We start from the raw sequence: 23,931 nt of genomic DNA, 5'->3' as shown, positions 1-23,931 counted from the left end.
ATCTCCCCTCCATTACTACATCCACACTGCCCGGGACTACAGCTCCACCTGTGGGGAGCTTCACCATCTCGGCTGCAACACACCACCTGTCCCAGAGGATCTGCATGCAGCGTTGGCCTAACATCTCACTTGCCGAACACCACAGGTGGCGTCATGAACTATTCATAAACTCTATTTCATTGTTCATTCATCCCCTTTTGCCATGGAGCCCCAGGGCCACGGGCCGGGTCACAGCTTCCGTGACAACTCCCATTGAGATCAACGGGCCCGGTACCGAGTACCCCGCTAGCTCCACTTACAATCTACAATGAGGCAGGGGAGATACAAAGTACAGGTGTGTATTTACAGTGATGGTCCATACATCTCCAAGAAGTGGGGGCTAGAGATAGTGAATGGGCTACTCCAGCACACTTACACATAAAATGACAGATTAGGGATGGATGAGTGTCTTATAGACGCCTATCCTTTACTAAGCAGTGGGCTTGATGTCACCTGACAATACAAAGTTGACATCAACCCCACAAATATGAACCCCACTTGCCTCCGCTGCAGGGCAAGTGGGAAGAGCCGGGCAAAGTGCCAGAATTGGCACATCTAATGGTTGTGCCTTTTCTGGGCAGCTGCAGGCTGCTATTTTTATGTTGGGGGGCCCAATATCCATGGCCCCTTACCAGCCTGAGAATACCAGCCCCCAGCTGTCTGATTTAGCAAGGTTTGTTGTCACAAATGGGCGGGACCCCACACCATTTTTTTTAAAATTATTTATTTAATTAAAAAAACAGCATGGGGACTCCTCTATTCTTGATAACTAGCCTTGCTGAAGCTGACAGCTGAAGTTTGCTGCCCCCGGCTGTGAATTTTACCTGGCTGGTTAGCAAAAATGCAGGGAAACCCACACCAGTTTTTTTTTTTAATTATTGATTTACAGCGCAGGAGCGGCTAATGAATATTCCCATCCGCCACTCCTGCTCTCACTGTCATTAGCTATAGCAGGTGTCGGATGTTGGGAGCTGTAGTCTCATCAGCTTACACTAGTGACTGGAGGTGAGCTTTATACCTCTGATCACAGCTGAGCGCTCACGCTGTCTTTTGGCAGTGTGGGAACTGTTGCTCTCTCACTGGCGGGGATGATTTCCGCGCAGATCAGAAGTGGTGTTTGCCGTACTGTCATGCACATAACAGCGCAGCAAACACTGGATGTTTGGGCCCCCCATTCAAGTGAGTGAAGTCTGGGTTTGGATTTGGGTCCGGGTACTGTTCTGGTACCCGAACTCGAACTTTTTGTAACTGTTCAGCCATACCCGTCGGACCCGAACATCCAGGTGTCCGCCCATCTCTATTTAAATCTACATAACTTTGCATTTTACAGTGATAAGGCTTTACTAAGATAAAACTAAAATAGCACATAACGTTACAGATTTATATCTTACGGCTATTGTACAGTTATTACTTGTATTATGTTTGGCAGACAGCAGATCTGTGGACTAAACTCAATTACAGTGAAGGTCACTCCTGTGTGGAAACTACTGTCAAAACAGGTAAGATAATAATAAATCTTTATACAATATAACATGCAGGCTGTTTACTGCATATTACATTCAATGTATATCATTGTATGATATAAGAGCAACAACATTCGCAATGTTTTACAAAAACAATGAATTAAAATCTAGGTAAGAATTCAAGATCAATTGCTATATACTATATTACTAACATATTCCAAAATATTGTGTTTCATGTTAAATTGAGCTAAATTATGTCAGTATAGTAGTTATCCTCCAACTTGTTACTTTAGTACTGCAAAGTCAAAATATCTGAAACCGCTGTACAATTTTCCAACTTAAAGAATTATTCTCAAGTTGTCTAACGAGCAGCTCACAACTCTGCATTCTCCTAATTTTCTAGTTTCTGGGGGAAGGAAGGATGTTCAGTGGCTTGCAAAATTATTCACCCACTTAGTTTTTTACCTATTTTTTTACATTACAACCTATGTTTAAATATTTTTGTAATCCGTTTTTTGTGTGATGCATCAGCACTATGGATGATCAAATTGCTTTGGATAAGTGCTTAACCGAACAGCTATAGTGCTTCTGGAATAGCTGCATCGGTAACTGGATACCTGGAGCGCTCCCGATAATCAGTTGTTTGTCGCCAAAGCTGCATGTGGAGTGGCTGTTTCACAGTCACAACACATGCATGGAGAGCCTGTTTGTTGGGCTATCCATGCATGTGTTGTAACTGTGAAACAGCCGCGACATATGCAGCTGCGGCGCCAAAAGCTGATTTTTGGGAGCGCTCCAGGTATCCAGGTTACCGATGCAGTTATTCCAGATGCTCTATAGCTATACGGATAAGCACTTATCCAAAGCTATTCGATCATCCATAATTAGCACTAAATAGTCTAAGTTTGTGAAGGGAAGTGAAAAAATATAGTCAGAAATTATATTCATGGGATCACATAACTAAAAATTGGCATGTGCATGTGTATTCACCCCTTTTGCAATGAAGTCTCTAAAAATTATTGGTGCCAGCAATTACCTTCATATGTCACATACTCAGTGAAAGAAAGCCCAACTGTGTGCTATCTAAGCGTCACATGATATCTCAGTTTATACATGCCTTTTCTGAAAGGCCACAGAGGCTTCAACACCATTAAGCAAGGGGCACCACTAACCAAACAACTCCTTGAAGACCAAGGAGATCTCCAAACAAGTAAGGGACAAAGTTGTTGAGAAGTACAAGTCAGGGTTGGGTAATAAAAAAAATCTTAATCTCTGATGTGCCCCCAGGGCACCATCACAGTCATAATAATAAAATGGAAAGAACATGATACCACAACAAGACTCAGCCCAGACAAGGAAGCAATTAATCGGAAAGGCAGTACAAAGACCAAAGGTAACCCTTAATGAGCTCGCTTACTGTATCCTCACCCATCCCTTGCAGATTGTGAGCCCTCGCGGGCAGAGTCCTCTCTCCTCCTGTATCAGTCGTGACTTGTATCGTTTAAGATTACTGTACTTATTTTTATTATGTATACCCCCTCCTCACATGTAAAGCGCCATGGAATAAATGGTGTTTTAATAAATAATAATAATAATAAGCTGCAGAGTTCTCAAGAGGAGACTGGGGTATCTGTCCACACAACAAATATAAGTTGTACCCAGGTGGCCTTTATGAAAGGATGACCATAAAAAAGCTTTTACTTAGGCTGGTTTCACACTAGCGTTTTTTAGCGCAGCGCATCGTGCGCGTCCATGCACATGCGTTCTACACCCCTATCTTTAACATGGGGGTGTATGGTCTAGCGTTTGCATGCATTCGTATGCGTTTTCATGCGCATGTGTTTTTTTGTAGTGTGTGCCTAGGCGCGCCAGGAGCAACCTGTTGCATTTTTGGTCTGTCCGACCTGTGTCAAAAAAACGCACGCGCACGGATTGCGCACAGAGTGCGCAACCAAATCACATTACAGTCTATGGGAACGCATGCGTTTTAAGAGTTAACATGGATAGAAACTGGTTAAAATTAGAGTTGAGCGACTTTTGTTTTTTTAGGGTCGCGTTTCGTTTCGTGAAACCCGACTTTTCCAAAAGTCGGGTCGAGCAAGATCGTCCGATTATAGGGAAAAGTCGGGGTCGTCCCGAAACACGAAACCCAATGTAAGTCAATGGGGAATAAAAGTCGGCAGTGAGAGGAGGACAGGAAACACACCTACAGTGCCCATTTGAATGCCAAAAGCATCAATTCTTCTTACTTAAGCTTGTCAACCTTAATTAACTTCATAATACAAGTTACGCACTGAAAAATGGGGGTTATTTGGCTAAAGTTGTGGGGGGGGCTGGCTCCAGGTTTTCATGTGCCCTGGGCGAAAGAGCGCCCCTTTAACACATACCACAACTCATCATGCTCCGATACGGCAGAGAAATAGCGGTATAGTACAATGAAAAATACTTCACTTTTTACATCTCATGACAAGGCCCATCTATTTCTCCATACAGAATCATTGGTCCCATATAATGTTTGAAACAGTATATGATGAGCTCCACATAATGCTACAGTATATGTTGGTCCCCATGGATGAAGCTCCACTGTCTTATGGGCCCAAATAATGCTCCAAACATAATGGGCCCCATTTCTAATGCTCTAGTGTATAATGGGCCCTGTAAATGCTGCTCCAGTGTCTGATGTCCACCTTTGGAATGTTCCAGTGTATGGTGGGCCCCATCTATCATTCTCCAGAGTATAGTGCTCCCCAAAAATTGCTGTCCCAACATTGAAAACAATCAAATAAGTCTCCTCGCTAGGGAATCCCTGTACTAGTCTGGACTCCTCGTCATCCCCATCTTCCATCTCACTTCACAGTATTTCAACCTTGCAAGTGCTGTGATCCTGAGCAAGCAGGGGGGGCACACTCGTTGGCGACGGCACTGGCACAGGGCCTCTGATAGTATGGTGGTGTGTCTGATGGCGGGTGGGCCGAACCTGCACTTTCATCTGCAGCTTCCTCTTTGTCACCGTGTAAGATGGAACTGTATATGGGAAGGGTAACCTGAGTTTCATCAGGGTCAGATTCAGGCCATGTAGCGTGCGAGGGGAATGTAGTGGTCTGTGTCAATGTACCAGCAGATTCATCGAGCAGTGGCTGGGCATCAGTGCACTTGTGTCGCCCCCAGGAGTACGGTCGCCACAGTGGCATTACCTTCTTCCTAGGGAGTGTGATGTCATGCTTGGGAGCAACGAACGATCTCTCTAGCAGGTTAACTGATTGGGCGGCGTTATTCCCACGAGTCATGACCCTCCAAACAGCGTTCATGAAGGCAAAGTGTTTGTTTTACATGGGCAGTATGGTTGCAAAGCTGAACCTTAAAGGAATGTCCAGAAGGGCACCACCAGGAGTGGAGCCTACGGTTAAATTCGACTCCACCTGGGAAACCTCAACCATGCCAGCTACAGAACAGATGCACACATTGCAAGCTTAATTCCGTTAACGAACGAGACTCCGTCATGCCCCGCGGTCCGAGTCCGGCTTACTAGAGGGACACGTGAGGCTCTGGAACATGAGATTGGCCAATAACTGGTGTGTCATGCCCTTACATGTCCGTGGCTGCATGTGCGCTACACTGAAAAGGCCAGCGTTTGTCGCTTACAGGTGCAGATAACCCGCTGAACAATGTTAGTGATGGGGATCACTGATTACAATTATTACCCGCGAACAATGATTTCCCAGTAAGTGCAGGTCAACTGCAGTTCCGGAATTAGGCCTAACCGTCATTCCTGAAAAAATGAAAAACTTACGTGTGCAAACCACATGTGCTGTAGCTTGCTTAACAGCTCGCCAGCCGTTCTCACGCCCAGTATGGATTACACGTGATTGCACAAAGGTTAGAAAGGGTACCGTAGCCCCAGATAACATGTATGGATAGCGTACACATTCAAAATATATGTCTCAGGAGGCAGGCTCAGACGGTGTTAGGCCCAGTATGGATTGCACGTGATTGCACAAAGGTTAGAAAGGGTACCGTATCCCCGGATAACATGTATGGATAGCGTACACATTCAAAATATATGTCTCAGGAGGCAGGCTCAGACGGTGTTAGGCCCAGTATGGATTGCACGTGATTGCACAAAGGTTAGAAAGGGTACCGTATCCCCGGATAACATGTATGGATAGCGTACACATTCAAAATATATGTCTCAGGAGACAGGCTCAGACGGTGTTAGGCCCAGTATGGATTGCACGTGATTGCACAAAGGTTAGAAAGGGTACCGTATCCCCGGATAACATGTATGGATAGCGTACACATTCAAAATATATGTCTCAGGAGGCAGGCTCAGACGGTGTTAGGCCCAGTATGGATTGCACGTGATTGCACAAAGGTTAGAAAGGGTACCGTATCCCCGAATAACATGTATGGATAGCGTACACATTCAAAATATATGTCTCAGGAGGCAGGCTCAGACGGTGTTAGGCCCAGTATGGATTGCACGTGATTGCACAAAGGTTAGAAAGGGTACCGTATCCCCGGATAACATGTATGGATAGCGTACACATTCAAAATATATGTCTCAGGAGGCAGGCTCAGACGTGTTAGGCCCAGTATGGATTGCACGTGATTGCACAAAGGTTAGAAAGGGTACCGAATCCCCGGATAACATGTATGGATAGCGTACACATTCAAAATATATGTCTCAGGAGGCAGGCTCAGACGGTGTTAGGCCCAGTATGGATTGCACGTGATTGCACAAAGGTTAGAAAGGGTACCGTATCCCCGGATAACATGTATGGATAGCGTACACATTCAAAATATATGTCTCAGGAGGCAGGCTCAGACGGTGTTAGGCCCAGTATGGATTGCACGTGATTGCACAAAGGTTAGAAAGGGTACCGTATCCCCGGATAACATGTATGGATAGCGTACACATTCAAAATATATGTCTCAGGAGGCAGGCTCAGACGGTGTTAGGCCCAGTATGGATTGCACGTGATTGCACAAAGGTTAGAAAGGGTACCGTATCCCCGGATAACATGTATGGATAGCGTACACATTCAAAATATATGTCTCAGGAGGCAGGCTCAGACGGTGTTAGGCCCAGTATGGATTGCACGTGATTGCACAAAGGTTAGAAAGGGTACCGTATCCCCGGATAACATGTATGGATAGCGTACACATTCAAAATATATGTCTCAGGAGGCAGGCTCAGACGGTGTTAGGCCCAGTATGGATTGCACGTGATTGCACAATGGTTAGAAAGGGTACCGTATCACCGGATAACATGTATGGATAGCGTACACATTCAAAATATATGTCTCAGGAGGCAGGCTCAGACGGTGTCAGGCACAGTATTGATTTGATGGCCCAGATTACACAGCGGAGGAGCAGGGAGAGGTAAAGATTGCAAATGCTGGGGTCCTGCCCAAGCAAGGAGGTCCCACTCGTGAGCGTCGGTACTGGCACTGGGCCCCTCATAGTACAGCGGTGTGTCTGACGGCGGGTGTGCACCACCACCGTCAGAGACACTTGATTGCACTATGAGGGACCCTGTGCCAGTGCCCGCGCCCAAGAGTCGGCCTACCCACCTGTCCAGGGCAACGGCACTCACACGGTGTCGTGTGCTAGGTGGTGACCCCGGCCATGGGGGGGGAGGCAGCACAGTTAGGGAGTTTTAGAAAGTGGCATATGTTGATGTTGGACATTCAGCTGATGCAAAAGGCGAAATAGGTCAAGTTCCAGGAAGAGGTGGACCAAAGCAAGCCATTTTTCTGTCACCCTATGTGTCATCAGGGGAAGGTGGGACAAAATCCTTGGAAACCCATGCATGGTTCATTTTAATGAAGGTTAGATCATCCACATTTTGGGTTGACAGACGGGTCCTTTTTTCTGTCAGGATTGATCCAGCTGCACTGAAGACTCTTTCCGATAGCACACTTGCAGCTGGGCAAGCGAGCTCCTGTAAGGCATATTGTGCCAATTCAGGCCAGGTGTCCAGTTTAGCGGCCCAATAGTCAAAGGGGAATGACCTGTGTGGGAGAACATCGATATGGGAGGAAAAGTAGTTTGTAACCATGGTTGACAACTGCTGTCTCCTGTCACTTTCCATCGATGCAGTATTACCAGTTGTGTGAGCGGTATTTGAAAAATCAGTCCACAACATTGTCATGAAACCCCTGTCTCCAACGCCACTTCTGCTGTGTGCACCACGAACACCTCTGCCAAGCTGACCCCGGCCCGTACGGCTCGTGTGAGAACCATCACCGCTGCTGTGTGCTGGGAATGCCTCAAGCAACCGATTTACCAGAGTTGCTTGTTTATTAGCCAATATTAGGTCAAGGTTCTCCTGTGGCATGATGTTTTGTAATTTGCCTTTATAGCGTGGATCCAGGATGCTGGCCAACCAGTAGTCATCATCGTTCATCATTTTGGCAATGCGGGGGTCCCTTTTTAGGATCCGCAAGGCATAATCTGACATGTGGGCCAATGTTCCCGGTGTCAATGATGCACTGCGAGTGCTGGTTGGAGGAGCACTTTCTGGCAAATCCACATCCCTCCAGTCACGCACAAACCCTGTACCAGACCTTGCCAAGCCAACATTTTCACTTGCCCCACGAGATGCATCCTCCTCCCCTAAGTAATCATCCCCATCATCATCCTCCTCCTCCTCTTCTTCCTCCACCTCGTCCAGGAGAGGTCCCTGAGCAGACAATGGCTGAATGTCATCAAGGATTCCCTCCTCCTCTTCCTCCTCATCAACATTGGCTGCAGACGCCTGCTCCTTAAGGTGCGTCAAAGTTTGCATGAGCAGACGCATAAGTGGGATGCTCATGCTTAGGATGGCGTCGTCTGCGCTTACCAGCCATGTGCATTCCTCAAAACACTGAAGGACTTTACAGAGGTCTTTCAGCTTCGACCACTGCACACCTGTCAACTCCATGTCTGCTCTCAAAGTGCCTGGCCGTGTATCCTCCCACAAATGCATTATGGCCTGCCTCTGCTCGCACAGCCGCTCCACCATGTGCAGGGTGGAGTTCCACCTTGTTGCAATGTCGATAATGAGGCGGTGGTTGGGAAGGTGGAGCAATCGCTGCAGCTTCTGCATACGAACGGAGTGTACAGGCGACCGGCGGATGTGCGCGCACAGTCTTCGCACCTTCTGGAGCAGGGCTGTTAACTCCGGATAATTTTTGAGGAAGCACTGCACCACCAGGTTCAAGGTGTGAGCAAAGCAAGGTATGTGGCTGAGTTTTGAAAGGGCTATGGCTGCCACAAAATTACGGCCATTATCACTAACTACCTTGCCTGCCTCAAGATGTACACTGCCCAGCCATGACTCAGTTTGTCGCTTCAAGTACTCGGCCAGCACCTCGGCGGTATGTCTGTCGCCCAAACACATCATCTGCAACACAGCCTGCTGACGCTTTCCACTAGCTGCTCGATAGGGGGACACATCGTGTGCAACAGTGGCAGCTGCAGATGGAGTGCTCGTACGACTGCGCTCTGTGGATGAGCTTTCGCTTCTGGAGGAGGAGGAGGAGGAGGAGGAGGGTGGAACGCCTACAGCCAACTGTTTCCTATACCGTGGGCTAGGCAGCACTGTCCCACCACCACTGTCCCCTGTGGACCCTGCATCCACCACATTAACCCAGTGCGCAGTGATGGACACGTAACGGCCCTGGCCATGCCAACTGGACCATGCATCAGTTGTGAGGTGCACCTTTCCGCTCACTGACTGCTTGAGTGCATGGACAATGCGGTCTTTCACATGATGGTGGAGGGCTGGGATGGCTTTGCGAGAGAAGAAGTGGCGACTGGGTAGGTCATAGCGTGGTACTGCATAGGCCATGAGTTCGCGGAAAGCTGTGCTTTCCACCAACCGAAGGGGCATCATCTCAAACGAGATTAGTTTGGCAATGTGGGCGTTCAAACCCAGTGTACGCGGATGAGAGACTGAGTACTTTCTTGACCTACTCATAGTTTCTGGGAGGGTGAGCTGGACTTGAGAGCTGCATATGGTGGAAGTAGCGGTGGACAGGGCGGACTGAGAGAGGGTTGATGATGGTGATGGAGTTGGTGTTCTTTCTGATGGCCTAGAATCAGTCTTTCGTTGATATAACAGTGGGATTCCCTGACTGCTGTGGCCTTGCAACGACACCTCAACATTTGCTGCTGTGCTAACCGGTGGGCTTACAGTGGGGGAAACAATGTAGCGTTGATGACTACCTTCGTTGTGATCAGTTGCACATGTGGCACTTGAGGTTTGGTGTTGTGTCCACGCTTGCAAGTGCATGCTGGTTAAATGTCTAAGCATGCAACTGGTATTCAAATTTTTCAGATTTTTCCCTCGGCTAAAGGTCTTTGCGCACTTCTTACAGATAACCTTGGCCTGATCATGAGGATTTTGTTCAAAAAAGTGCCACACTGCACTCTTCCTACTTTGGCAGACATTTTGCGGCCTAGCACGCTGTGATCTTTTGACCCTCTGGACAAGCTGTCCAGCAACTCTTTTGATGTTTGGAACCTGTCTTTGGAGTGCTCTGGGCCTGCCAGATAACAGCTGTTGCGATGTCGATGTCTGCTGTGTATGCTCCTCATCTGAGCTATTGGAAGCAGCACCCTCTTCCCCCAATGGATGCCAATCTGGGTCAACAACTGGGTCATCCATCACCTCCTCTTCTATGTCATGTGCACCTTCCTCTGTGTCACCGTGTATGGTGGTATAGTGTGCGGGAAGGGGCACCTGAGTCTCATCAGGGTCAGAATCTGGCTCTGTACACTGCGAGGACAATGTAGTGCTCTGAGTGAATGTACCAGCAGAATCATCCATCAGCGGCTGTGCATCAGTGCACTCCATGTCAGATTCATCTTGGCCTGGGTAATTCACCATTTCACTTGATAATCCAGGCATGGTATGTGAAAACAGCTCCATGGAGTAATCAGTAGTATGGCCTGCGTCATCCTTCAATCTTGGTTGGGGTGAAGGACACAAGGAAAGGTGTGGTTCATGAACATGAGCCTCCAATGACGACTCAGTGCTTTTACTTTTTACAACTGAAGAAGAGGAGGCGATAGAGCTGGAGGCTGAGTCAGCAATGTAAGACAAAACTTTTTCCTGATGCTCTGGCTTTAAAAGCGGTTTGCCAACTCCTAGAAAACTAAGCGTTCGAGGCCTTATGTAGCCAGACGATGACGCAGGCTCAACACCTCCTGCATTCGGTCCTATTTTGCTCTTGCCACTACCATCAGATCCACCACCAACACCATCATTACCAGCTGCCAACCCCCGCCCAATTCCATGGCCTCTTCCACCAGCCTTCCTCATTTTTGGTAGAAATGTAGACAAAATCCAACAAACTATATAGTAATGTAAAACAAGGTACAAGGTGTCTATAGGACAGGGGAGATTTTGAATTTCTGCAGACACTTGTGGACACTGGACACTTTTGGATTGTGTGAGGCCCAATGAATATCTGAGCGCTATGTGACAGGCTCGATGGCACAGCTGTGACCTAAGTGACTAGAGGATAAGTGAGATTTTGAATCTCTGCACACACTTTTGGACACTGGACACTTTTGGATTGTGTGAGGACCACTGATATCTGAGCGCTATGTGACAGGCTTGATGGCACAGCTGTGACCTAAGTGACTAGAGGATAAGTGAGATTTTGAATCTATGCACACACTTTTGGACACTGGACACTTTTGGATTGTGTGAGGCCCAATGAATATCTGAGCGCTATGTGACAGGCTCGATGGCACAGCTGTGACCTAAGTGACTAGAGGATAAGTGAGATTTTGAATCTCTGCACACACTTTTGGACACTGGACACTTTTGGATTGTGTGAGGCCCACTGATATCTGAGCGCTATGTGACAGGCTCGATGGCACAGCTGTGACCTAAGTGACTAGAGGATAAGTGAGATTTTGAATCTCTGCACACACTTTTGGACACTGGACACTTTTGGATTGTGTGAGGCCCAATGAATATCTGAGCGCTATGTGACAGGCTCGATGGCACAGCTGTGACCTAAGTGACTAGAGGATAAGTGAGATTTTGAATCTCTGCACACACTTTTGGACACTGGACACTTTTGGATTGTGTGAGGCCCACTGATATCTGAGCGCTATGTGACAGGCTCGATGGCACAGCTGTGACCTAAGTAACTAGAGGATAAGTGAGATTTTGAATCTCTGCACACACTTTTGGACACTGGACACTTTTGGATTGTGTGAGGCCCACTGATATCTGAGCGCTATGTGACAGGCTTGATGGCACAGCTGTGACCTAAGTGACTAGAGGATAAGTGAGATTTTGAATCTCTGCACACACTTTTGGACACTGGACACTTTTGGATTGTGTGAGGCCCAATGAATATCTGAGCGCTATGTGACAGGCTCGATGGCACAGCTGTGACCTAAGTGACTAGAGGATAAGTGAGATTTTGAATCTCTGCACACACTTTTGGACACTGGACACTTTTGGATTGTGTGAGGCCCAATGAATATCTGAGCGCTATGTGACAGGCTCGATGGCACAGCTGTGACCTAAGTGACTAGAGGATAAGTGAGATTTTGAATCTCTGCACACACTTTTGGACACTGGACACTTTTGGATTGTGTGAGGCCCAATGAATATCTGAGCGCTATGTGACAGGTTCGATGGCACAGCTGTGACCTAAGTGACTAGAGGATAAGTGAGATTTTGAATCTATGCACACACTTTTGGACACTGGACACTTTTGGATTGTGTGAGGCCCACTGATATCTGAGCGCTATGTGACAGGCTTGATGGCACAGCTGTGACCTAAGTGACTAGAGAATAAGTGAGATTTTGAATCTCTGCACACACTTTTGGACACTGGACACTTTTGGATTGTGTGAGGCCCAATGAATATCTGAGCGCTATGTGACAGGCTCGATGGCACAGCTGTGACCTAAGTGACTAGAGGATAAGTGAGATTTTGAATCTGCACACACTTTTGGACACTGGACACTTTTGGATTGTGTGAGGCCCAATGAATATCTGAGCGCTATGTGACAGGCTCGATGGCACAGCTGTGACCTAAGTGACTAGAGGATAAGTGAGATTTTGAATCTCTGCACACACTTTTGGACACTGGACACTTTTGGATTGTGTGAGGCCCAATGAATATCTGAGCGCTATGTGACAGGCTCGATGGCACAGCTGTGACCTAAGTGACTAGAGGATAAGTGAGATTTTGAATCTCTGCACACACTTTTGGACACGGGACACTTTTGGATTGTGTGAGGACCACTGATATCTAAGCGCTATGTGACAGGCTCGATGGCACAGCTGTGACCTAAGTGACTAGAGGATAAGTGAGATTTTGAATCTCTGCACACACTTTTGGACACTGGACACTTCTGGATTGTGTGAGGCCCACTGATATCTGAGCGCTATGTGACAGGCTCGATGGCACAGCTGTGACCTAAGTGACTAGAGGATAAGTGAGATTTTGAATCTCTGCACACACTTTTGGACACTGGACACTTTTGGATTGTGTGAGGCCCAATGAATATCTGAGCACTATGTGACAGGCTCGATGGCACAGCTGTGACCTAAGTGACTAGAGGATAAGTGAGATTTTGAATCTCTGCACACACTTTTGGACACTGGACACTTTTGGATTGTGTGAGGCCCAATGAATATCTGAGCACAATGTGACAGGCTCGATGGCACAGCTGTGACCTAAGTGACTAGAGGATAAGTGAGATTGGATTGCACGCCCTTTTATACCCCCTGTGATGCCCACCAAAGCAAGCCAATCACTTGCATGCCCTTCTGAAAGATGGTGGTGACCCGTGCCTATGTCATCACGTTGCCCACAGTGTCCGTGGATCCTGATTGGCTGAAAAAGAGCGCAAAACAAACTTTTGAAACGCGACTTTGGCGCGTAAGTCGCCGACCTCGTGGCCGACCTCATCCTAGGGTCGGGTTTCGTTTCATGAAACCCGACTTTGACAAAAGTCGGCGACTTTTGAATTTTTTCGACCCGTTTCGCTCAACTCTAGTTAAAATGAATGCGCCTAAAAAAGCAAATGCATGCTAAACACATGATGCGCTTTTTGCTTGCGTTTCTGTTGCACACGAAGCGCAGCGCTAAAAAACGCTAGTGTGAAAGTAGCCTTACACAAAATTATAAAGCTTGTTTTGAGTTTCCAAAAGACATGTGGGAGAATTTCTAAATGTATGGCGGAAGGTGCTGTGGTCAGATGAGACCAAAGTTAAACTTTTGGCCTTCAAGGTAAACTCTATGTCTGGCATCAAACCAACACAGCTCATCACTCCAAGAATATTACCCCAACAGTAAAACATGGTGTTGGCAGCATCATGTTGTGGGGATATTATTTGGCAGCAGGGACAGGGAAAATGGTCCAAGTCGAGGGGAAGATGGATGGAGTGAAATGCAGGGATATTCTTAAGCAAAACAATTTTTGTCTATCAGTTAATTGAGAAAGGGAAGAATGTTCTCCTTCCAACAAGGCAATGAGCCAAAACCACACTCAAGGGGGTTTTAAATGGAAATATATAAATCTTTTGGTGTGGCCTAGGCAAAGTCCAGACCTTATTCGAACTGAGAATCTGTGGTCATACTTGACCACTGCTGTTCACCAGAGGAAGCCATCTAACTTGTAGGAGCTGGAGCAGTTTTGCCTTGAGGAATGGGCAAAAATCTCAGTGGCAAGGTGTAGAAAGCTAATAAAGGCTCATCCAAAGTGAGTTGCAGCTAGAATTGCAGAAAAAAGAGACTTTACAAAGTACTGACTTTAAGGGGGTGAATAGTTATGCACATTGACATTTTCAGTTATTTTGTCATATTTGTTGATTGTTTCAAAAAAGCAACAAATGTTCTCAGTTAAAGGCATGTTCTTTACATTAACTTAAGCAAACCCTCAAGAAGCTGTGAAATTCTAGATTGTGAGTTACCAAACCACAATAAAATGCCAAGAGGATGTGAATACTTTTGCAAGCTACTGTAGAGAGGAGCACTCTTTTTTGAGTGACAGTTCTGCTTGGTAGCAGAGCTGACATATTACTATAACATTCTGCACAATTTCTTCTGTAACACATTCAGCCAATAGATGTTTGCTCTTAATTTTACACTCATTCAAGTAAAAGTTTGGGCTCCTCTGGTCAAAATTACTGCTATTGTGAACAGTTATTCAAGTTGAAGATGCCATGATATCTAAAAGACCTAAAGTTAAAGATGACACATTTCCTTTGTATTTTAGGCTAAAAAATGTATTGTCTTTTTTTTATTTTAAAAATAAAAATAAGAAAAATGAATCAATGCAAATGTTTGAGATTTGTGCATCCAGTAGTGATGGGCGAGCACTAAAATGCTCAGGTGCTCGTTGTTTGGGTCAAGCAAATTGGAATACTTGGGTACTCGGACAGAACAACGAGCCCATTGTTAGTCTATGGGAGACCCGAGCATTTTTACAGCGATCCCCCCTGGGGGTCCTTTTAAGGTCTAAAAACGCCTGAAAATGATGGAAACACTGCTCAAATGACACGGAGACATCATGGGGATCGCCCCTGGAAGCATTCCTGACTCCTCGTTCACAGCTTTTACCAATGTTGTCAGAGTTTAATGCCATTTTTACTGGTGCACCAATAAACATACCAAAACGAAACCAAAGCAGATTTTGCTGGGAAATATGTTAGGGTACATCCTTTCCATGGTAATGAGTTTTATATAAGGCAAAATAATTAACCCCAGACCAAAATGTTCCTCCACCACTTGGGCTATGTTCAGCGTTTTTGATGCGTTTTTCAACTTTAACTGCTTTCAACCAATACAAATGCATTCACTGGGAAATGTCATTGTAACATTTACCAACCCTAGCTAGCCATGTGGTGTGTGACATAAAAGCAGACACATGTTTCATTTGTGAAGGAGGGACTCTTGAAGTCACAGAGCCTATTTTTACTGGGGTATCAGGCAGCATTAATCTGCTTAAAGGGCCATTATTAAACAGTGGGTCTCCTAAACTGCTATAGTCTATGCAGTGAGTGGATGGGCTGCCAGGAATTACGACACACTCCAATACCCCTTTCACGAGATGTCCAGGAGGGCTTCCATTAAAAAATGTTGCATTGAATGCAAGGCCTGCCCTCCTACCAAGTCATATGCACCCCAATAAGCCTTTGAACACACATACTGGATGGGGCCAGGAAAATCCACTTCACATTATTCATTTTGTACTCCCATTCTGTTTTCTCATGCATTGACTGCAAGGCCTGCCCTGCTACCAAGTCATATGCACCCCAATAAGCCTTTGAACCCGGGTACTGGATGGCCACATGAAACAAAAGTTTCCATTATTATTTTATTTTTAATTACCATAAAGTTTGTCCATGAAGTTGAATGCAAGGCCTGGCCCAAATTTGCATGCACCACAATCCCCCTTGGAAGAAACGTGGGGGAGGGTTTCACAAAAAATTCACATTACAAAGGAGCGTTTCATCTATACTTGGAATGCCCATGGGCTGACAAATATTTCCCCCTGGGGGTACATATCAACATGGTGTGTAATTTTTTTTTTAAGGGGCTTCATAAACACCTTGCAAAACTGTAACGTGGCTATATACACAGTTGCTTTTGGGAAGGTGCAAATTTTTAGTAAAAATATGGCAGACAAATCGTTGGATGAAGTGATCAGGAAAAGGGGCATGGTGATGACAGGAATGGGAATGTACATGATTAATAATAGCAGTGGCTATGGGAGGTATGAGATCCAGCATACAGCCTACAATGATTCGTCGCTTAGCCACCATCAATTACCAGAATAGGTTTCATGCTCGTCAGAAGATCGGTGTAACAGATGCGCGTGTGAGACTCGGCCTAAGAAATGCCCATCCAAAATCTGTTGCCAAAGACGCACGTGTCTGTTTAAAGGGCAAAGTGCAACATGTTCGTGAGATGCTGAATTAGAGAAAGCAGATCAGTGTTGGAGGAAAACCAAACAAACTTATGGATGCTCGTGAAAGCTAAGTTGAAAGAGAAGTGCACCCTCAGTAACTATAAACACACCCGTGTGCACAAGCTTCTTCATCTTCACCCATACATATTACCAATAATATCCAAATGTCCCAGTAAAAAATTATTTGTCCTAGTGTAACGAACACTGTTAATGGAATGCCACTAAACGTACATAACCACGACCCTTGGTAACACCAGATTTCCTCTTTGCAAGATATGGATGATGATGGTACTGATGCAGACTTTGAAATTTACCACATTCACACCAAGAAGACGAAGATCACAGGTGCAAAAAAGGCCGTGAATTTCTGGAAAATTATTTTCTCTTGGGCAAAGTTTCCCTCTTACTAAAGTGGTACCGAATCATGCATACACAACTCTCATGTCTACTCAGCGTGAGATGATTGAAAGATGATGTATTCTCATTTGTCCATGTCCACCTTTTGAAAGCGAGCAGAAAAGAAGGAAGACATAGTGGGAAGGCGTGTGATTTTGATATTTAAGGAGGTGATGTCAGGCACAGATAGGTAGATCTGCATGTCAAGGGCATAGTGATGATATTGCAAGCCGTGCCATTACATCAGCTGTCCCAGGCTGAAGGTGTAGATGGAGAAGAGTAGGGGTCCTAGAATTGAGCCTTGGGGAACACCGAAAGACAGGTGTCGAGGTGATGAGGTGGTTTGGGAGAGGGAGACAATGAATGTGCACCTAACAGTCTTGTTGTTTTTTAAAGACTTGGCCGATAACCCCAAAAAGGCTATTTGCACCTTCGGCCATGCGTGCATCAGCAAGGGTAGCAAAACTACCAGCCTTACCACCACCAGCATGATCAGGCACATGGCAGCAAAGCACCTGAATTTGTTGGTTGAATACTAGGCTCCATGAACAGTGTCTGCGGATGATACCACCGATTCTTCCACTGTTGTGCGTGCAAAGCCAATCCCCTGTCCATGGTGAATGCAAAGATGCCTCCTGGCCTGCATCAGTAGTTGCACACAAACTCAACTAGCACCATTAACAAGCATGTCCATGTCCTTGTCCCAATGCAGCGTTCAGTTGTCCATACCCCAGTACTTGGAACGCAAGCGGAAATATGCAGCTAACGCCACAGTACTAAATTCACACCTTTCTCGTCTGCTTGCGCTCAAAATGTTGCATTTTAGGCTCGTGGTAGACAGAAGCTTTCTGCAACCTGATGGCGGTGACCATCACAAGGTACTCGGTCCCCACCCGCCACAATTTCTCCATGTTTGCCGTCACAACATTACACAAGCAAGCACATGTCCCACATTACCCGGGCCCTTAACAATGCTGTTACAGGGAAAGTGCACCTAACCACGGACACGTGGACAAGTCCTTCTGGGCACGGACGGTATATCTCGTTGACGGCACACTGGGTTATTGTAGAAGTCATGACCCAGTTGGTCATTGGGAGACCATATCACAGATGTATGGAGGAGACAGGTTGTGGAAGGCTTTGTATGTCATAGTTAGGATTTTGAACTGTAGCCTATGGGCAATAGGAAGGCAGTGAAGGGCCTGGCAGAGAAGAGAGGCTGGGAAATAACGGAGGGACAGTTGGTTTACTCTGGCAGCAGAGTTTAGGATAGATTTGAGTGGTGCAAAGGTGCTAGAGGGGAGGCCAGAGAGTAGAAGGTTGCAATAGTCGAGGCGGAAGATCATGAGGGCGTGTACAAACATTTTTGAGTTGTAGTGGGCAGGAGGAGGCAAGGGCTTGGATATGTAGCTTGAAAGAGAGGGCAGAGTCGAGGATCACCCAGAGGCCATGAACATGCGGGACTATTTGTCCCGGTGTGCAGTCCTGGCATTACACAGGCATGTGTCCCACAACATTACCCCTGCCCTCCACAATGCTGTTACTTGGAAAGTCCACTTAACCACAAACATGTGGACAAGTGCATGTGGTCAGAGACCATACATCTCACTGAGGGCCCACTGGGTTAACATAGTGGAAGCTGGGACCCACTCCGACCTTTGTATGGTGCACGTCCTCCCAACCCCAAGTATTGTGGGCCCTACATCAATCCGGGTTGCCCCCCAGTCTACAGCTCCTGCACCTCCTCCTCCTTTGCCTCCTCTTCAGCCTCCATCTCCAAAAGTAGCATATCAGTCACAAGCTGGAAGCACTGCAGCACTGCCTCATCAAAGCACAACAGGCTGTGCTTAAGCTAATATGCTTAGGTGACAAACCGCACAATGATGAAGAGTTGTGGAGAGCTCTGAAAGAGCAGGCAGATCTGTGGCTGACACCGCTGAACCCACAGCAAGGCATGGTTGTGTGTGACAATGGCTGGAACCTGGTGGCTGCTCTGTGGTGAGGCGAGCTTACACATGTCTGGCTCATGTGCTTAACCTCATTGGTCAACGTTTTCTGAAAAGCAACATGGAGCTGCCAGATCTGCTAGGAAACGTACAATGCTCTGCGTACCCATTTTAGAAAGTCAGTTACGGCTTCATCCGCTCTTGCCATGCTTCAACAGCACTTGCAGCTTCTGGCTCACTGACTGGTGTGTGATGTCCCCAGGCATTGGAACTCTACACTGCAGATGTTGGAAAGGATTTGTGATCAGAAGAGGGCATTTGGTGACTAGTCTACCAGCATCAACAAGGTTGTCGGTATTCAGTTCTGACTTCACACATATGATCTCAGGAGTGGACATGGATGTCTGACATGGTGTACCATCCTCCAAAACTTTGTGGAATCCACCAAGAGGGTGAGTGTCAATGACACCATAATTAATGTCTCCATCCTGCTTATCTGTGTTCTAATATGAATATTTTTGAAAGTTATTACAGAGCGAAAACATATTTACAGTTTAACAGTTTCAAACACAGCAGTTCTAAATAACAACTATAGCAATAATCCAATAAATAAAGCCAAATAAAGCTACCCTACTCATGAAAGTTTACAGTCTACACTATGTAACAATGATAACAATAATTTAACCCAAACAAAACAATCCTGCTCGTGACTAGAGTTGAGCGACTTTTGGTTTTTTAGGGTCGAGTTTCGTTTCGTGAAACCCGACTTTTCCAAAAGTTGGGTCGAGCAAGATCGTCCGATTATAGGGAAAAGTCGGGGTCGTCCCGAAACACGAAACCCAATGTAAGTCAATGGGGAATAAAAGTCGGCAGTGAGAGGAGGACAGGAAACACACCTACAGTGCTCATTTGAATGCCAAAAGCATCAATTCTTCTTACTTAAGCTTGTCAACCTTAATTAACTTCATAATACAAGTTACGCACTGAAAAATGGGGGTTATTTGGCTAAAGTTGTGGGGGGGGAGGGCTGGCTGCAGGTTTTCATGTGCCCTGGGCGAAAGAGCGCCCCTTTAACACATACCACAACTCATCATGCTCCGATACGGCAGAGAAATAGCGGTATAGTACAATGAAAAATACTTCACTTTTTACATCTCATGACAAGGCCCATCTATTTCTCCATACAGAATCATTGGTCCCATATAATGTTTGAAACAGTATATGATGAGCTCCACATAATGCTACAGTATATGTTGGTCCCCATGGATGAAGCTCCACTGTCTTATGGGCCCAAATAATGCTCCAAACATAATGGGCCCCATTTCTAATGCTCTAGTGTATAATGGGCCCTGTAAATGCTGCTCCAGTGTCTGATGTCCACCTTTGGAATGTTCCAGTGTATGGTGGGCCCCATCTATCATTCTCCAGAGTATAGTGCTCCCCAAAAATTGCTGTCCCAACATTGAAAACAATGAAATAAGTCTCCTCGCTAGGGAATCCCTGTACTAGTCTGGACTCCTCGTCGTCCCCATCTTCCATCTCACTGCACAGTATTTCAACCTTGCAAGTGCTGTGATCCTGAGCAAGCAGGGGGGGGCACACTCGTTGGCGACGGCACTGGCACAGGGCCTCTGATAGTACGGTGGTGTGTATGATGGCGGGTGGGCCGAACCTGCACTTTCATCTGCAGCTTCCTCTTTGTCACCGTGTAAGATGGAACTGTATATGGGAAGGGTAACCTGAGTTTCATCAGGGTCAGATTCAGGCCGTGTAGCGTGCGAGGGGAATGTAGTGGTCTGGGTCAATGTACCAGCAGATTCATCGAGCAGTGGCTGGGCATCAGTGCACTTGTGTCGCCCCCAGGAGTACGGTCGCCACAGTGGCATTACCTTCTTCCTAGGGAGTGTGATGTCATGCTTGGGAGCAACGAACGATCTCTCTAGCAGGTTAACTGTTTGGGCGGCGTTATTCCCACGAGTCATGACCCTCCAAACAGCGTTCATGAAGGCAAAGTGTTTGTTTTACGTGGGCAGTATGGTTGCAAAGCTGAACCTTAAAGGAATGTCCAGAAGGGCACCACCAGGAGTGGAGCCTACGGTTAAATTCGACTCCACCTGGGAAACCTCAACCATGCCAGCTACAGAACAGATGCACACATTGCAAGCTTAATTCCGTTAACGAACGAGACTCCGTCATGCCCCGCGGTCCGAGTCCGGCTTACTAGAGGGACACGTGAGGCTCTGGAACATGAGATTGGCCAATAACTGGTGTGTCATGCCCTTACATGTCCGTGGCTGCATGTGCGCTACACTGAAAAGGCCAGCGTTTGTCGCTTACAGGTGCAGATAACCCGCTGAACAACGTTAGTGATGGGGATCACTGATTACAATTATTACCCGCGAACAATGATTTCCCAGTAAGTGCAGGTCAACTGCAGTTCCGGAATTAGGCCTAACCGTCATTCCTGAAAAAATGAAAAACTTACGTGTGCAAACCACAGGTGCTGTAGCTTGCTTAACAGCTCGCCAGCCGTTCTCACGCCCAGTATGGATTACACGTGATTGCACAAAGGTTAGAAAGGGTACCGTATCCCCGGATAACATGTATGGATAGCGTACACATTCAAAATATATGTCTCAGGAGGCAGGCTCAGACGGTGTTAGGCCCAGTATGGATTGCACGTGATTGCACAAAGGTTAGAAAGGGTACCGTATCCCCAGATAACATGTATGGATAGCGTACACATTCAAAATATATGTCTCAGGAGGCAGGCTCAGACGGTGTCAGGCACAGTATGGATTTGACGGCCCAGATTACACAGCGGAGGAGCAGGGAGAGGTAAAGATTGCAAATCCTGGGGCCCTGCCCAAGCAAGGGGGGCCCACTCGTGGGCGTCGGTACTGGCACTGGGCCCCTCATAGTACAGCGGTGTATCTGATGGCGGCTGTGCACCACCACCGTCAGAGACACTTGATTGCACTATGAGGGACCCTGTGCCAGTGCCCGCGCCCAAGAGTCGGCCTACTCACCTGTCCAGGGCAACGGCACTCGCCCGGTGTCGGGCGCTAGGTGGTGACCCCGGCCATGGGGGGGGAGGCAGCACAGTTAGGAAGTTTTAGAAAGTGGCATATGTTGATGTTGGACATTCAGCTGATGCAAAAGGCGAAATAGGTCAAGTTCCAGGAAGAGGTGGACCAAAGCAAGCCATTTTTCTGTCACCCTATGTGTCATCAGGGGAAGGTGGGACAAAATCCTTGGAAACCCATGCATGGTTCATTTTAATGAAGGTTAGATCATCCACATTTTGGGTTGACAGACGGGTCCTTTTTTCTGTCAGGATTGATCCAGCTGCACTGAAGACTAGAGTTGAGCGATACCGTCCGATACTTCAAAGTATCGGATCGGAATGGATCGGCCGATCTTTAAAAAAAGTATCGGTATCGCCGATTCCGATACCGGAAGTCCCATTCAAGTCTATGGGACTTCCGGTATCGGAATAAGAAAAACCCTGTTTTTGCCTTGTACAGCCTCTCTGGGGTCTGTACGGGCCTTTCGGGGGGCTGTGCCGGCCTGCCAGGGGGTCTGTGCAGGCTCCGGTGGTCTGTGCCGGCCTGCCGGGGGCTGTGCCGGCCTGCCGGTGGTCTGTGCAGGCTCCGGTGGGCTGTGCCGGCCTGCCGGGGGGCTGTGCCGGCCTGCCGGGGGGCTGTGCAGGCTCCGGGGGGCTGTGCCGGCCTGCCAGGGGGCTGTGCCGGCCTGCCGGTGGTCTGTGCAGGCTCCGGGGGGCTGTGCCGGCCTGCCGGGGGGCTGTGCCGGCCTGCCGGTGGTCTGTGCAGGCTTCAGGGGTCTGTGCAGGCATCGTCCCATGGGACTACAAGTCCCATCGGGCGATGCCTGCTACCATGACAGTGATTGACACATTAGCCAATGATGGGACAGTAGTAGTCCCATCATCCGGCTAATGTGTTGAATGTAAAAAAAAAAAAAATTACATGCTACATACATGCTACATACATACAACATGCATACTACATACATGCTACATTCATACTACATACTACATACATGCTACATTCATACTACATAAATACTACATGCAACATACATACTACATATATACTACATACATACTACATGCATGCTACATACATACTGCATGCTACATACATACTGCATGCTACATATATATATACTACATACATACTACATGCATGCTACATACATACCACATACATACTACATACATACTACATACATACTACATGCATGCTACATGCATGCTACATGCTACATACATACTACATACATACTACATGCATGCTACATGCATGCTACATGCTACATACATAACACATATATACTACATGCATGCTACATACATACCACATGCTACATACATACCACATACATACTACATGCATGCTACATACATACTACATGCATGCTACATACATACTACATGCTACATACTACACATATACTACATGCATGCTACATACATACTACATGCTACATACATACTACATATATACTACATGCATGCTACATACATACTACATGCTACATACATACTACATATATACTACATGCATGCTACATACATACTACATGCTACATACATACTACATATATACTACATGCATGCTACATACATACTACATGCTACATACATACTACATATATACTACATGCATGCTACATACATACTACATGCTACATACATACTACATATATACTACATGCATGCTACATACATACTACATGCTACATACATACTACATATATACTACATGCATGCTACATACATACTACATGCTACATACATACTACATATATACTACATGCATGCTACATACTACATGCTACATACATACTACATATATACTACATGCATGCTACATACATACTACATACATACTACATGCATGCTACATACATACTACATGCTACATACATACCACATACATACTACATATAAACTACATGCATGCTACATACATACTGCATGCTACATGCATGCTACATACATACTACATACATACTACATGCTACATACATACCACATATATACTACATACATACAGTACATTCATACAATACATACATAGACATACAGTACATATAACATAGAGTAACATACTTACCAATACTTG

General features: G+C 46.4%; 1 protein-coding gene across 3 annotated transcripts in view; it reads left to right on the top strand.

Annotated features, from left to right (window-relative positions):
- Positions 1–23,931, top strand: part of LOC141092473 (probable cation-transporting ATPase 13A5) — a 544,666-nt gene that overhangs the window by 121,564 nt on the left and 399,171 nt on the right. For all 3 annotated transcript variants that reach the window (XR_012232811.1, XM_073578638.1, XM_073578637.1), the window contains exon 6: positions 1,469–1,538. Coding sequence is in view for 2 of the 3 variants with exons in the window: in XM_073578638.1 (XP_073434739.1) it covers positions 1,469–1,538 (70 nt within the window). In the remaining variant the exon portion in view is untranslated. The remainder of the gene's footprint in view (positions 1–1,468; positions 1,539–23,931) is intronic.

Source organism: Dendrobates tinctorius, unplaced genomic scaffold, assembly GCF_039654945.1.
Source record: "Dendrobates tinctorius isolate UK_male_01 unplaced genomic scaffold, ASM3965494v1 ptg000060l, whole genome shotgun sequence".
Taxonomy (NCBI): domain Eukaryota; kingdom Metazoa; phylum Chordata; class Amphibia; order Anura; family Dendrobatidae; genus Dendrobates; species Dendrobates tinctorius.
The sequence above is the reverse complement of the archived record's forward strand: the minus strand, read 5'-3'. Positions and strand labels throughout refer to the sequence as shown.